The sequence below is a fragment of the Schistocerca piceifrons genome, chromosome 4 (genome assembly GCF_021461385.2).
Source record: "Schistocerca piceifrons isolate TAMUIC-IGC-003096 chromosome 4, iqSchPice1.1, whole genome shotgun sequence".
In the NCBI taxonomy this organism is placed as follows: Eukaryota; Metazoa; Arthropoda; class Insecta; order Orthoptera; family Acrididae; genus Schistocerca; species Schistocerca piceifrons.
In genome coordinates, this window is record NC_060141.1 from 739257377 (window position 1) to 739273764 (window position 16388).

At 43.5% G+C, this 16388-nt stretch overlaps 1 protein-coding gene across 1 annotated transcript in view; it reads left to right on the forward strand.

The window, feature by feature from the left end:
- LOC124794848 (RNA-binding protein Raly-like) overlaps positions 1–16388 on the forward strand; it is a 1009671-nt gene that overhangs the window by 366332 nt on the left and 626951 nt on the right. Inside the window, exon 3 of the mRNA XM_047258513.1 lies at positions 15162–15269. Coding sequence (XP_047114469.1) covers positions 15162–15269 — 108 coding nt within the window. The remainder of the gene's footprint in view (positions 1–15161; positions 15270–16388) is intronic.

Below are 16388 nucleotides of genomic sequence, written 5' to 3' on the forward strand. Positions count from 1 at the left end.
AGGAGCCTCTTGTAGCTGTTGGTGTAGGAATCTTGCAGCAGACCTCAGTAGTTAAGGACCCTAGAACAATTATAGTTTCAAAAAGGAAGAAGAAGGTTCTGCTGTGAGGTTGCTCACATGGCGGAGGTATAGGCCAGCAGTTGCAGGATGTGTTGGGGAGTGAGTACCAGGTCACCAGCATTATGGAAACCAAGTGCAGGGCTGGCTCTAGTGACTAAAATTATGGGTATTAGGCAGGCATTTCACGAAAGAGGATCAGCTGTTGATTGTGGGTGGAACTGGGAATAGTCTTGATAGGGACGGGGAGTATGATGTACGTGGTGCCCTGGAAGACATAGCTACTGAAAAAGATGGCACAAATGTACACTTCGTGCAACATGTTCGGTCCCATTTTAATGCTGCTGTTACGCATGTTAACGTGGGGCTTGACAAGGTATTGATAACGGAGGGTATGCGATTTGAGTCAATCAGTAAGTCGGATTTCACTAGGTACGGCGTGAACCTCAATAAGTATAGGAAGAGGAGGTTGTAAAAAAGCTTTTAGATGACAGTGTAGTGGGAGGTGGTGAGACCACTCATGGAAAAATTCCTGTTGTAGTTGGTGTTAGAGCTGCACCTTATTTAGAGTGAAGTCAGGTGACAGGCGTCCCTTCTTAAAGAAAGTCTCCCTAACGCAGGAACCACATACAAGGAAGATAAGGTACCCAAACAGTGAAGGAATTAGCACATTTCATCAAAATCAAAGAGGTGTTACAGATGAAGTTAGTGAAATGATTATAGACATTGACTCTGACATCATTGGTATGCCAGAGGACCACTTAAATAAATCGACGTTTCAGAGGCCTCGTTTAGCAGGATACAGATTAGCTGGCTGTTTTTCAAGGAGTTCTTGGCGGAGTGGTGGAGTGGTCACGTACGTAAAAAACGGCATTCCATTTGAGTCCGTAGGCGCGGCAAAGCAGTACACTGAACGGTTATTTCAGTGTTGTGCCGGGGTAGTTGAATTTAGTGAAACTAAACTTTTAATTATAGTTATTTTTAGATCCCCTAACTCTGAATTCAGCGCCTGTCTACTCAACATAGAGTTGGTTCTTCTTTTACTTTACAGGAGCAACCAAAAATATGTCGTATGTGGTGACTTCAATATTAATTTTGTAAGTGATTGTGCTAGAGAACGATGTTGGAAGATCTCTAAATCATATAATCTAATCAGACAGTTTTTTTTCAGCCAGCGTGGAGAGGAATAGTAGCGCAACCGTACACAATATTTTTATTCATTCTTTATTACTAGACTGAGATTCCGTCAACTGAAGGGTGAATGGCCTTTCAGACCGTGATGCTCAAATTTTAACCTTAAAAGGTTTTTCTACTCAGACACATGTTACATACAATTATAAAGTATGTAGAATTACTAATCCAACCGCATTAGAGAGGTTTTTTTTTAACCTCGTTAGGAAACGGGAGGCTGTTTGCAGTGCTGATGACATGGATGGCAAAATAGGGTTTTCCTTACCACATTTCTTGAGCTCCTTGAAAGTAGCTCTCCATTAGAATGTTCTAGCGATAAAAGGCAGCCTAGGTGGCTGACTAGTGGAATAAGGATATCATCTAGAACAAAGTGGGAATTATATCAAAATTTTAGATGCAGTCACAATCAAGCTATAGTAACCCATTAAAAACATATTGTAAGATGCTTAAAATGTTATTAAGAAGGAAAAGAGTATGTGGTACACTTATAGAATAGCTAATCCACACGATAATATGAAAAACATGTGGTTAGTTGCGAAGGAAGTGTCTGGTCAGCAGCACAAGGTCGACGATATAAAGTCTGTACGTAGTTACATATGTGTCAAATTAATGCATGGTATGTAACAACCATATCCTGATCGTAGTGAATTAAATGAAAACTTAATTTCTACAAGGAATTACGTAACTCTCTTGGAAAATGGCTTTCTGACACTGGTTTGTGAAATATTCCTATGTGATTCTGACAAGGGGAATATTAAGTCAGTAATTAAATTACTGTAGACTAAGGACTCTCATGGATATGATGGAGTTTCTAGCAGAATACTGCAGTACTGTGTTGCACATGTGAGCTCTCTACTTAGCCCTATTTCTGATTTTTTTCCTTTAGGAATGGTCAGTTTCCTGAACGATTTAAGTACTCAGTAGTAAGGCTGATTCATAAAAAGGGAGTAAGGGATGAAGTAGACAATTTTAGACTTATTTATATACCATCAGTGTTTGCTTTAGTTATTGAAAAGGCTGTGTTTGTAAAGATCATTGATCATTTCATTTCATCTAATTACTGTCAAATGTACATTTTCGTTTAAGAAGTGGTTTAACAAGTGAAAATGCCATATTCTCCTTTGTCTGTAATGTGCTGGATGGATTCAACAAAAGTTTTCAAAGTCTAGGCACCTTTTTTTTTATTTAACCAAAGTATTTGATAGTCTAGATCACAAAATACTACTCCAGAAATTGGACCAATATGAAACATGGGGAATAGCTCACAGTTGGTTAATCTCTTACTTTAAGAAAGACAACGAAAGGTCATACTCCACAGTATTCAGAATGGCTAAGATGTGGGGTCCGAGTGAGGCACAGTTAAGTGTGTGATGCCCCAGGGATCAGCGTTGGCGCCACGCCTGTTAACTTCTTTATGCAAATGACGTGCATTCTAGTACTACAGGTGATTCTTAAATATTTCTGTTTGCTGATGGCATTAGCTTGATAGTGAAGGGTGTTGCGTGCAGCGATGGCAATGTTTCAAATAGTGCATTTCACGACATAAGTTCATGACCTGTTGAAAATAAATTAACGCTAAATCACAGTGGAACTCAATTCATACAGGTTATAACACACAGTTCAACAAAACCTGTCTCTCTAAATACACAGAATGGGCATGTGATTAGTGAGAAAGGACACTTCAAATTTCTAGAGTGTTCAGGCAGATAGTAAACAGTCGTGAAAATTCCATGTTCAGGATCTTGTTCAAAGACTTAATGTTGCCATTTTTACTATTAGAACAATATCTGAAGTAGCTGACGGTTCGACACGAAAAGTAGTCTACGTTGCTTATTTTCATTCGGTTATGACGTACGGTATTTCATTTTGGGGTAACTCTTCAGTTCTCGAAGGCTATTTTTGCTCAGAAACTGGCGGTTCGGTCAGTAACTGGGATGAGTTCGTGAACCTGTTGTCGACTCCTGTTCATTAAGCTGTGTATTCTGACACTGGCCTCTCAACATACACTGATTAGCCAGAACATTACGACCACCTAATAGCCCACCTTTGGTGCGGATAACAGCGACGTCACGTCATTGCATGGAAGCAATTCGGCCTTGGTAGGACGCTGGAGGCAGTTGGCACCACATCTGCACACACGAGTCACATAATTCCCACAAATTCCGGGCGAGGGGGGATGGGGTGAAGAGCTCTGACGGCACGTTCAATCACATACCAGATATATTCGGTTGGGTTCAGGTCTGGCTAGATGGGGAGCGAGCATATCGATTGGAACTCGCCACTGTTCTCCTCGAACCACTCCATCACATTCCTGGCCTTGTGACAGGGCGCATTATCTTGTTGAAAAGCGCCATAAGGTGTGTGTGATACTCCTTGGATATCAGGGTGCCTTGTATGAGCTCCACTGGATACATGGATGCCACGTGAATTTTCTCCATAGCATAATGAGGCCACCGCCAGCTTGTCTGCGTCCCGTATTTAATGAAATTACATTAAAGAATAATCAGTTACCTTTTTTAAATTTGTTTTTAGTTAATTTGCCTTTCTTTCCTTCTATACGTACGAACTTCGTTGTAGAACCTCTTATTTACGTGTGGTAATAAAAATTCATTTACACAGAATTAAGTACATTTAAAATTACGTGAATTCATATTAACTGATTAAGAATATTTAGTTGAGAATTAAATCCTTTACATAATTCGGCCTTGGCACACATTTTCAAAACGCAGTGGTTTTTTTTAAAATATCTACTGAATTCTTTCCCCGCGTTAGCTATGGAACACAAGACTGTCTCTATTAGCAGAAAATGGTTACATATTGCCAAGCCGATGTTTAATTATCATTGATAAAACACACTTCACTATACATTTAAGTTATTTGAAAGAACCAAAATTGTTAAATTTCAACGTTAACTATCCGCCTATGAATGCACAAATGTGAAACTAGTAATAAATTCCGTCAGTCTCAGGATCGCTGTAAAAGAAAAACATTTTCTTAATTCACTGCTAATTTTTATCTGCTCCCGATTTACGGGTTTGGTTAATTTTTTCTTAACGGAACAATTTTTTAAATGTGCCGCCGCTGCAAATCGTTCGGTCGCGGCACAGCCCAGCAACACCGCTAAAAATGCTGAAAATTCTTTAAAGAAATATTATAGATTACATGGGCAAGCTAATTTACATTAGTAATACACACTTTTGTTAAATTATAATGTATTTAGACACAACAATAATTCAACTTACATTATTTTGTAATTTCTCCTCTAATGGCGGTTAAATCTAGATACAGACAAAAGAAGTCTACCCATTCATAAAATGCTACGTCACAGGTTCCTCTCACTTTCAGCTCTCCAGGAAGACGACAAAGAATACACACTACGTGGTGCTTTTTATACTACTGCTGACCATTAACATCTCTTTGTAATCTTACAACATTGTTTTCCTCTGTGGCTGAATTTTACATTTTTGTTATCGCAGATATTGACACATTTCGCAATTACATTATGAGTATAGAAATATTACAATCATAAATACATCGAGAATATTACTACAGAAAATATTACAATAATAACGAATGTCCTTTACACAAAATTAAATAATATTTTTGTTAAATAATTACAGTATATACAAATTGCTTCATAGAGGCGTATAGAGTACAATCAAATTTTAGTTTATTAATAGTGTGAGTGTTGCCAGGGAACGTTACACGTAGTACAGGTGTCAAAGAGCTGCTCCCGTGGAAGAGGACGGATTGTTGCCTTCCCATCGCACTGATGAAGAAGGTATTGGGATTTGTCACACCGTGCAACGCTCTGCCGCTGCGCCAGTGTCCAGTCCGATGCGCATGTGCTCATTTCAGTCGTAGTTGCCGACGTCATGGTGTTAACATCGGCACATGCATTGGTCATCTGCTGCGGAGACCCATCGTTAGGAGTGTTCTGTGCACTGTGTACTCAGACACACTTTCACTCTCCCCAGCGTTAAAGTCTGATGTAAGTTTCGTCACAGTTCGCCGCCCGTCCTTCTTTACCAGTCTGCCCAGCTTACGATGTCATCTGTAATAAGGAGTAGCCCACGACGTTTGGACATGATTTCTCTTGTTTTCGCCACGTGGAAGGCACTTGCCACAGCTCGCCTCGAACGCCCGACAGGTCGTGCAGTTTCTGAAACACTCGTGGCTAGCCTCCGGGCCATCACAATCTGCCCTCGGTCAAACTCAGACACGAGTAGATCGCGCGCCTTCCCCATTGTGCTCGCGGGCAGCATGCACCGTGCGTGTGTCTAACTAGCAGTCATTCCTCGCTAGGTCGCTGGTCATATTATTCTGGCTGATCAGTGTATATATTCGTTAATTTCGTTTCTTCAATATCAGCTTATTTGCAAGAATTAGAGGCTTTCACTCATTTAATACTGTTCATAAATCCAGTCTGCGTTTGGATCACTGGCTCTTATGCAGAAAGGCGTGAGGTAATCTGCAATATCCGTTTTCCATAATATACCACAAGAATTCAAAAATTTTAGCAGTAATCCATGCGCTTTCAATTTTAAACTGAGGAGTTTCTCACGGGTCACTCCTTCTATTCTGTCTAGGAGTTCTTTGAAAAATTAAGCTAGTTCCTGGGTTACATTATTGATTGCCTTTATGTGAACTTATAGCTTGCCTTTATTATAGTGTCCACGAACATTTTATTTTATCTGTTATAAATTTTCTGTAGTAATTTCATTTACTGCCACGTTCCATGACCAAGGGAAATAGGTCCTCAGAGTGGTCCAACGGAATGAGAGAAAAATAAAAATTTTCTTTCAGTTTCTAATGCTAGGGATTTGTTTTTGTCGAAAGTATTTATGTCCTTAGGAAGGGCGTGTTGTGTTCGTGGTAGCAGTTCCTGATTTTCCAGCCTCCACTCTAGGAGCTTGCTGATGTTGTGAATTGGCAGGAGCCAATTCACGGAGTTTGGAGGAAGCCGAAAGGCACGCGTTTAAGCTCACGCAGGCTGGCGTGAGGTCTGGAAAATGACAAGGAATTATAGTAGCCAAAAATAGTACATAGCTTCTGGAATACTTAACTTTAATCCATAATTGGAGAACATCGCTCTTGATGATACATAATTACAATCTCAATATAAACTGGTACTGTCGCCTTGCTAGGTCGTAGCCAATGACGTAGCTGAAGGCTATGCTAACTGTCGTCTCGGCAAATGAGAGCGTATTTGTCAGTGTAGCTTTGCTAGCAAAGTCGTCCGTACAACTGGGGCGAGTGCTAGGAAGTGTCTCTAGACCTGCCGTGCGGCGGCGCTGGGTCTGCAATCGCTGACAGTGGTGACACGGGGTCCGTCGTATACTAGCGGACCGCGGCCGATTTAAAGGCTACCACCTAGCAAGTGTGGTATCTGGCGGTGACACCACAGATGAGACTTTGAAAGGCCTTACGGCACGAATGACGGCAGTGCATTCTGTCTATACCATGTTGCCTGATCGGTATCATTCACATGTTTTAAGACAGGCACTAACATTTGGGTGGTCCACGCTTCTGGAATGGTACTTGCTGTCTAAATAGTGTCGAAAATGCTCACTACAATGCGATTAACGTTGTCAGACAAATTTCTGGCCATAGAGTAATGAATCTTGTCGTACCCAGGCGACTGGTTCGCAGAGTCTTTCAGAGCTTTGTGTAGCTCGTCGAAAGAAAACGGTTTTGGTGAAACTGCTTCGGAGGTTGTTAGTGGTACCAGATGACGTGAATTCAGGTGGCTCGTACATTACCGTGGGAGGAGCAATAGCGTCTGGAACTCTGCAACTGCTTGAGAGGCATCGGTTTCCTTTTGAGCTAGCAAACCATTGTCCGGATGAGGGTGTTTTTCATAATTTTCCCCCCAAATTCCTTCCAGTGTTCTTTCTTACGGATCTTGAAGAAGCGTTTGACGGCCGCATTCGTTCCCCTGTACGTGATCTAGCTCTCCCAAGTCGCTTGTTGCTTAAGCCGATTATACGTTTGCCTCCTTCTCGCTACCCAAAGCGAACACTCTCGATTCCACCAAGGAACTGGTAGTTGGCTCGTGTGTGCAAACTGTTGTGGCGTAACAAGCTTGCTACGCCACACTGGGAAGGGAGCCGAAAGAAAGGCACGCGTACACACACGCCGACTGGCGTCAATTCTGGAACAGGATACGTTATGACTGCTATAAAGAAAATACGTAGCTGTGGAATATACTTAACTTTTAATCTTTGTTGGTTTACACGTTCTTCTTGAGACATTTATACGATAACTCTCAAACTAGGTAAGGCTAATGGCGCCTTGCTAGGTCTTAGCCATGGACTTAGCAGAAGGCTATTCTGACTCTCGGCAAATGAGAGGAAGGCTTTGTCCGTATTGTCGCTAGCAATGTCGTCGTACAACTGGGGCGAGTGCTCTATCGTATATCGAGACCTGCCTTGTGGTGGCGCTAGGTCTGCGATCACACAGTGGCGACACGCGGGTCCGACATGTGCTAAATGGACCGCGGCCGATTTAAGCTACCACCTAGCAAGTGTGGTGTCTGGCGGTGACACCACACAAACACTCTTTCCTGTCCAACAGAAAGGGAGCTCCTGCGATTAATATTATCCCTGAAGATAATTTATCTTGTTTTTGTGGACTGTACATTCGGTGACTAATTTTTGAGTCCATTTTTTGGTCATACCTAAACCAATCAGACTTGTTAGGTGGATTATAGACTGTGACATGGTAATGGCCGACAGTTGAAATAATTTTTGCGTAATGGTCGGATACCGTTTGACAGCTTCCCTCATTATATCTCCATGATATACGTGGTCGAAGATTTTAGAGCCTTTTGTCTGAACTGACAAAACTTTCTTCTCAAGTAAATATTTTTAAATATACGTTTGCTCCACTTCTAAACGTTTCTATCACTTCGATGCGTGTATTTTGTTACTTGTTTTGCTTTTCATACACACTCTCCGGTCACACTTACGTGACCCCTTGTCAAAAGCCTAAATAACTAACTATCGCAGTGTGGCCCGTTGCAAAACAAGCTGGAAGAGAGTCACTGAGGTTCTGGAAGGTACTGCTAGTGATGTGGAACTCCACAGTGATTGACTGTTCCAGTCCGTCGGTACTTGACATCCGGGTAGTACTGGTTTACCTGTGGTTGTTCCTTCTCGTTTCCAGTTCACAACCACATCGCCAACGGTCGATGGATTTGTTACTCAGGTGACTTTCACGTTCGAAGTCACTGATATCTTCTCGCTGGCCGATTCTGATGTTGCTGCCTCTCTGCTGACACTGTTATGCTTACCACCTGTTTTTATACTGGCAGACCCGCCTTTCGTGAGATCTAGTAGTCAGTTACACATTACGAGAGATTGAAAATACCGCTACAGTTGTAAGGATATTTCGTTTAACACATGAGCGGTGTCAGGCTTTCATACGTCCATATTCAGGTGTCTTAACTTGGAGCTGTGACCGCGAGCACCGCGGTGGATGAGTACAAGTCTGTAGCGGTATTTTCAATCTCTGATATAATGCTCAGTTGCGGATGTTCCTCCGACAGGATTGTTTGTAGCTCCACATTACATAGGAGTGTCCGTGTACTTCGGATAAGATGTATGTTTGGCGATAATTCAGCGTCTGCCATTCCCGTGGAGGCTTTTTATTTCATTTCTGATGTTACTGCGCTCTGTGTATTACCACAGTCGCTCTTAACGCAAACCATGTGCTCTGTTGCCGACTGCGGTGTCCGAACGGTTCTAGGCGCTCCAATCCGGAACCACGCGGCTGCTACGGTCGCAAGTTCGAATCCTGCCTCGGGCATGAATGTGTTTGATGTCCTTAGGTTTGTTGGGTTTAAGTAGTTCTAAGTTTAGGGGACTGATGACCTCAGCTGTTAAGTCCCATAGTGCTTAGAGCCATTTGAACCATTTTGTACTCTGTTGGCGAGTGGGGACTATAATGAAACTTCATAGCAGATGAAAGGCTTTATTGGAACACGGATCGGAAGTTACTCTTATCTAGAGCCGGCCGGTGTGGCCGTGCGGTTAAAGGCGCTTCAGTCTGGAACCGCGTGACCGCTACGGTCGCAGGTTCGAATCCTGCCTCGGGCATGGATGTGTGTGATGTCCTTAGGTTAGTTAGGTTTCATTAGTTCTAAGTTCTAGGCGACTGATGACCTCAGAAGATAAGTCGCATAGTGCTCAGAGCCATTTGAACCATTTTTTTTCTTATCTGGAAAAATAACGGCAGAGGTGCCACTGAATTAAAGGTCCTTGTCGGGTGAAATATCCACGGTCCGCTCACATTAATATCATCGTCTGTCAACAGCGTGAATAACCACGTTCTGCAGAGCAGACGTGCACAAAAAGAATCAGAAAAGTTCTGGAAAGTACCGAATGGGATGCGAAGCCATGCCGACTCCAGTTCCGTGACCGGCTGCGCTAGGATTCTCGGCTGGGGCTCCATGGCGAGAACAGCCCAATCGAAGTAATCGCAGAGATTCTCAATTGGATTTAAATCCGGAGACATTGGCGGCCCGGGGAGCACGGTAAACGTATTCTGGTACTCTTCGAACCGCAAACGTACGCTGTGAACTGTGTGACACGTTACACTGCTCTGTCAGATGGAGCAGGTGCCATCGTGACAACGAAAAGAAAGGTGCGTGTCGGAGTGGACAGGGTCCCCAAGGACGGGTGCATACTTCAGTTGACTCATTATGCCTTCCAGAATGACGAGGGCATCAAGGAAATACCACGAAAACGTACCCCAGACCATAATGTTCCCTCCTAGAGCCTGGACCATTCTGATGATTGTTAACAGGGTGCTTACTTTCAGCCCAGTGGAGCATAAAACGGCATTCATCTGAAGAGGCCACCAGTTGCAGGTAACGGACGTTGAGGTGTCACTGTTGCTAGCCCCTTGGTTCATCAGGATGGTCAGTTGGTCAACAGTTGCACTTCTATTCACCCGTACACATCTCTACAGCCGTGGTTCACTCCTGTTATCTACTGCCCGTGGTGCAACACAGTAGCCTCGACGCCGGGATTGGTTTATGCCATTTTACCATGGCGATACGAAAAACATAGAAACTTAGCCACTCCGGAAATGCTTCCAATCTCGCCCGAATGCATATTTTACCTGATTTTTAACGTCATATAAATCGCTCCGTTACCGCATTAACACAACGATTGCCCTGTTTTGCCCACATCCACCAGGCACGCTCTATATACCCTCCACTGTTAAGTGCTGCCACTTGCCGTGAATGAAGGTTATTGCACGCTGATGCCTGTCACAGGCGGTGGTCATGTTAATGGGACTGGACCGCATTTGTCTAGGCCGATTTGCCATGTTAACAGTTTACTACAGTTTATAAAATACTTACAGTAGTTCACAACAGACTGCTGTCGTATGGAATTTAGAGACCAGTTTCAGTCCGTAGTGGCAATCCTCAGACCATTGTAAAAGTAGAATGCATACCCGAATTATATATACACTCCTGGAAATGGAAAAAAGAACACATTGACACCGGTGTGTCAGACCCACCATACTTGCTCCGGACACTGCGAGAGGGCTGTACAAGCAATGATCACACGCACGGCACAGCGGACACACCAGGAACCGCGGTGTTGGCCGTCGAATGGCGCTAGCTGCGCAGCATTTGTGCACCGCCGCCGTCAGTGTCAGCCAGTTTGCCGTGGCATACGGAGCTCCATCGCAGTCTTTAACACTGGTAGCATGCCGCGACAGCGTGGACGTGAACCGTATGTGCAGTTGACGGACTTTGAGCGAGGGCGTATAGTGGGCATGCGGGAGGCCGGGTGGACGTACCGCCGAATTGCTCAACACGTGGGGCGTGAGGTCTCCACAGTACATCGATGTTGTCGCCAGTGGTCGGCGGAAGGTGCACGTGCCCGTCGACCTGGGACCGGACCGCAGCGACGCACGGATGCACGCCAAGACCGTAGGATCCTACGCAGTGCCGTAGGGGACCGCACCGCCACTTCCCAGCAAATTAGGGACACTGTTGCTCCTGGGGTATCGGCGAGGACCATTCGCAACCGTCTCCATGAGGCTGGGCTACGGTCCCGCACGCCGTTAGGCCGTCTTCCGCTCACGCCCCAACATCGTGCAGCCCGCCTCCAGTGGTGTCGCGACAGGCGTGAATGGAGGGACGAATGGAGACGTGTCGTCTTCAGCGATGAGAGTCGCTTCTGCCTTGGTGCCAATGATGGTCGTATGCGTGTTTGGCGCCGTGCAGGTGAGCGCCACAATCAGGACTGCATACGACCGAGGCACACAGGGCCAACACCCGGCATCATGGTGTGGGGAGCGATCTCCTACACTGGCCGTACACCACTGGTGATCGTCGAGGGGACACTGAATAGTGCACGGTACATCCAAACCGTCATCGAACCCATCGTTCTACCATTCCTAGACCGGCAAGGGAACTTGCTGTTCCAACAGGACAATGCACGTCCGCATGTATCCCGTGCCACCCAACGTGCTCTAGAAGGTGTAAGTCAACTACCCTGGCCAGCAAGATCTCCGGATCTGTCCCCCATTGAGCATGTTTGGGACTGGATGAAGCGTCGTCTCACGCGGTCTGCACGTCCAGCACGAACGCTGGTCCAACTGAGGCGCCAGGTGGAAATGGCATGGCAAGCCGTTCCACAGGACTACATCCAGCATCTCTACGATCGTCTCCATGGGAGAATAGCAGCCTGCATTGCTGCGAAAGGTGGATATACACTGTACTAGTGCCGACATTGTGCATGCTCTGTTGCCTGTGTCTATGTGCCTGTGGTTCTGTCAGTGTGATCATGTGATGTATCTGCCCCCAGGAATGTGTCAATAAAGTTTCCCCTTTCTGGGACAATGAATTCACGGTGTTCTTATTTCAATTTCCAGGTATACGCCATAAATCACCCTGCGTACTATAGCGATGTTTACATCCTCTATCCCTCGTTTACCGTTCAAGTAGTGGATGATGCGTGGAAAACTCGGTCTAGTGTTAATACTTTCTCAAATGTAGGTAGGAGGAATTGAAATGTTTGTTCCATCACTGGGACACACCCAGTTCTCGTCTACGGTGTTTTGGCGGCTAGAAACGTCGCCTGGGCTGATGTCATACGGCTTCAATACATCCGCTGCCGCCTCGGCCTTGTACGTTTTAAAATGGGTACGAACAGCTGTGAATATCAGCCGGCGGCGGATGTGGACATGACCAAAATAAATGTAGAGCAAAATGTTGGAGACTGATTCATGACTGATTTACATTGTTCCGACTGTCCCCTTGATTCTGATACGCTGCTCCTCGAGCACCAGAGTCTCGACTTCTTTGGCGGCTACCGATTCCTTAAAAAGGGATGGTCTACCATGTGGTCCTATGTCATTCAGACATATGGAATTGTCTGTGCCACATCCCCTACTGTGTTGTATGATGCAACGTGGTTTTTCATCAATTTCACAATCGCGGCATGAATTGCTGCTGCGAAAACGAATTAGTGCGACATTAATTCAGTTTCCAGAATGAGATTTTCACTCTGCAGCGGAGTGTGGGCTGATATGAAACTTCCTGGCAGATTAAAACTGTGTGCCCGACCGAGACTCGAACTCGGGACCTTTGCCTTTCGCGGGCAAGTGCTTTTTCATTAATTCAGTTTGTCAGTACGCTCTGCCATATTGCACTGGACCATCTAGCGTAGCGCCGTGCTGCGATACGTCGTCGAGGGGATTTTAATGTGCACCAGGACTGCAGACATGTACCTGTAAACAAACTTACAAGTAAATTAATTACGTAACTTTCTTTTTTCTGATGGCTATTAAAGCTTTATGACTACCCCTCGTACAGATAATAGCATGCGAAGCATATATACGGGAATACATTTTGGATCCGTATTGACAAGCACGTAAGATCCAAATGACTGATTAATTTATTTGTCAGGTGCAGTGGGATTAAGCGAGATAGAAGCACTCTGTCGTGGAACGAGACAGTTCGCAGTTTACGGAGCACTGACTAGTAAATTTATAAACAATGAATTAAAGACTTAATGAGTGTGTGCACAGAACTGCAGCAGAATACAATACCGTACAAGATAACAGACTGAACATACGCGAGGTAAAATAAGCCTTCGCGTTTCGGTGATAGAGACAGTGGAGATCTTTCATATAGTGAAGACAGCAACTGTTAAAGTAAATAAAGGTAATCTCTACTGGGCACCTAGTGGAAACCGGCAAGTCTGGAGACCGGCTCAGTGTGGAGAAATAGAAAAGAAAGAAAAGACAAAGCATAGTTTCTAGTATATATGGGTGCCGAATACAAGCCCTAATATCCTCCCCTTCATCCCCCCTACCCTCTATGAGATAACTTCCTCCTTCTTCCCCCTCTCTGTCCATCACTTCCTCTCCCTCTCTCTCTCTGTCCATCTTCTCCTCCCCCTCTCTCTACACCTCCTCTTGCCCTCTCTCTGTTCATTTCCTCCTTCTCGCTTCCGATGTCCGTTCCGCCACGCCTCTGTCCATCTACTCTTCCCTTCCTTCCTCTCCGACTTTGAGCCTTATTTATTGTTACCGCAAATTCAGATTCTAGATTAATATCCAATCATAAGCAGATAAACCAGAAATACAACTTTCTTCTTTGCCGTGAAAACCGTCTATGAGGAAGGAAAACAAAACGACACACTGTTGAGTATACAGTTTAAGTTAAAAAATACATATAATGAGAGAGGAATATATATGGGAGAAACAATTTGTCTAGGGTTTAAGTGCCACACTTTCATAGTTAAAGCTGCCTGCGAAAACAAAACATAAACTCACATTTTTTGCAGCACATCATTTTCTTTTTCGAAGTCAGTTTTGACAGAAAACATGTACATGGTTGGTTAAAAATATATGTAGCCTGTGTCTGCCTGAAAGTTCATTAGAGTATCAGGTAAAAGTTTGAAGTCAATCGATGAAATTAGTTTCAATATTTTTGGTAAGAACGTTTCATTATTATAAATATAGACATAATGAGAAAGATATATGTCAGAGAAGCAATTTGTCTAATGGTGTAAAAGCCCCACTACAAAATATATATATATATATATATATATATATATATATATATATATATATATATATACAGAAGTACAATCATATATATATATATATATATATATATATATATGTGTGTGTGTGTGTGTGTGTGTGTGTGTGTGTGTGTGTGTGTGTGTTATTGTACTTCTGGAAATGTTTGATGACATTGTTTCACTTCTGTATATTACATATTAATTTATATATGAAGTATAGTAGAAACATGTAGCCTAGCCTATGTCAACCTGAATGTTCAGTAGAACATCGTGTAAAAATCTGAAGTAAATCGTAAGAATTTTTTCCAATTTTGTATTATGAACTTATTTACATACTGTAAACATTTAAGAATGGGAAGAAAAAAACATTCATTTATTCGAATGCAAATTTTTCAAACACAACCATGAGAAGGCTGAATATATACACACCCACTTCAATGTGTTATTTTTTTCTCTGTGTCTATCATTTCCCACAAGCACATCACGTAATTCACTGCCAAATATGTTCTGCACGCTCGTCATTGCGCCGTGAAATGGGCTACGCCTATTGGTATAGATTGTTCATTTTGGTACAGACTGTTCATTTTGGGTAGCACCTAACCTGCTACCCAGGAGAAAATAATCATTACCGGCTTGCTCGCCAGGTTTGCTGTGAGCTGCTAACCAACATCAAAACATATTGCTCGGAATAGCTGTGATTATTAGTCTACAAATGCAGTAAAGAGTGATATAATGTTCATTATAGTGTCCTCAGTCACCACTACAAATATCTGCACTTACGTCCCTTACACCCTGTGTATTAACGTAAACAGACCGGTATGAATGACGTATTTCCTACGTTGTGTTTTGTTGCAGGGATCTCGATGCACAAAGGCTACGCATTCGTGCAGTTCACGAACCCGTTCGACGCCCGCAGTGCCTGTCTTGGCGAAGACGCACGCACCGTCCTAGGACAAGTCCTCGGTGAGTAGAATGCCCTAATGCTCTCGCGTTGAATCTGTACACTTCTACTGTGTCATGATGGTTAGTAAACATGTGAAAACCTGCCGCCCCCCCCCCACTTTATGGATTGTTAATTGAACTGTGATGAAGATAATGTATTTACTGGTTCTGTTGGCATCACTTCACTCGTCATATGCCAAAAAATCTTAGAGTTTCCGGAAAAAACAGATTTGTCATGGTGCTCTATCCGTTTCGGATCAAGTGGAATCTTCAGAGTACTGAAAAATAGGTGAATTCTGTCTTAAAGATGTCCCCGACGTAATAGTTTCAGAGATATGGAAGTATTACTGACTGCGATCGGTTGCAAACATGCGTCAGAAGCTGTACCAACAATTCTTGTAAAATGGACGATGTCCTGTTTACACCCACCATCAAAACCAGTATCGACACACTGTGAGTGTCGCTTTATTCTGTACTTTTTGAAACAAATTTTCCGTTTCATAAGAGAATGGAATCTGTCACGACATTATTGTGACGTTACTTTAAATGTGTTGTACGTGAATACAAACTGTGTCGACATCTGTATGATTGTATGTGTAATATGTGCTTCTCTTACAAAATTTGTTTTTAAGAAATGTGAAGAAAAAGATGCAGAACCTATTACGCAATTACTTCCGATATGCACTGGTGCCCAAGCAACAGACGGAAATTAGGAAGGTTGCGTTTATTTTGCTACAAAACATTATAAACAGGTGACATCAAAATAGAAACAGTGTACAGAATACAGAATGTAAACAATTGCAACATGCATAATAGTAGACGAAAATGTTCTTCATTGTTTCCAACTTGTCAGATTTACGCTCTGCCTGCAGCCTGGCTCGCATACGTGTATGCAGCATGTGTTTCACACACACACACACACACGTAAAGAGTGCTCAGAAATAGTTTGAAATGCCTGTAAGTCTGTTGCAGCGTAGGTTGCACTGAGAAGTAATTCTTAAGAAAAACAATCGATACTTTTCTGATTCAGAGTTAATTAGCATTGAAGTTAACCAGTCCGGCCGTTGCCCGCCAGAGGAACTGGGAGCCATGGGGACCCAGAGCACAGACACAATTTTTTTACAAAAATGGATGTTTCAA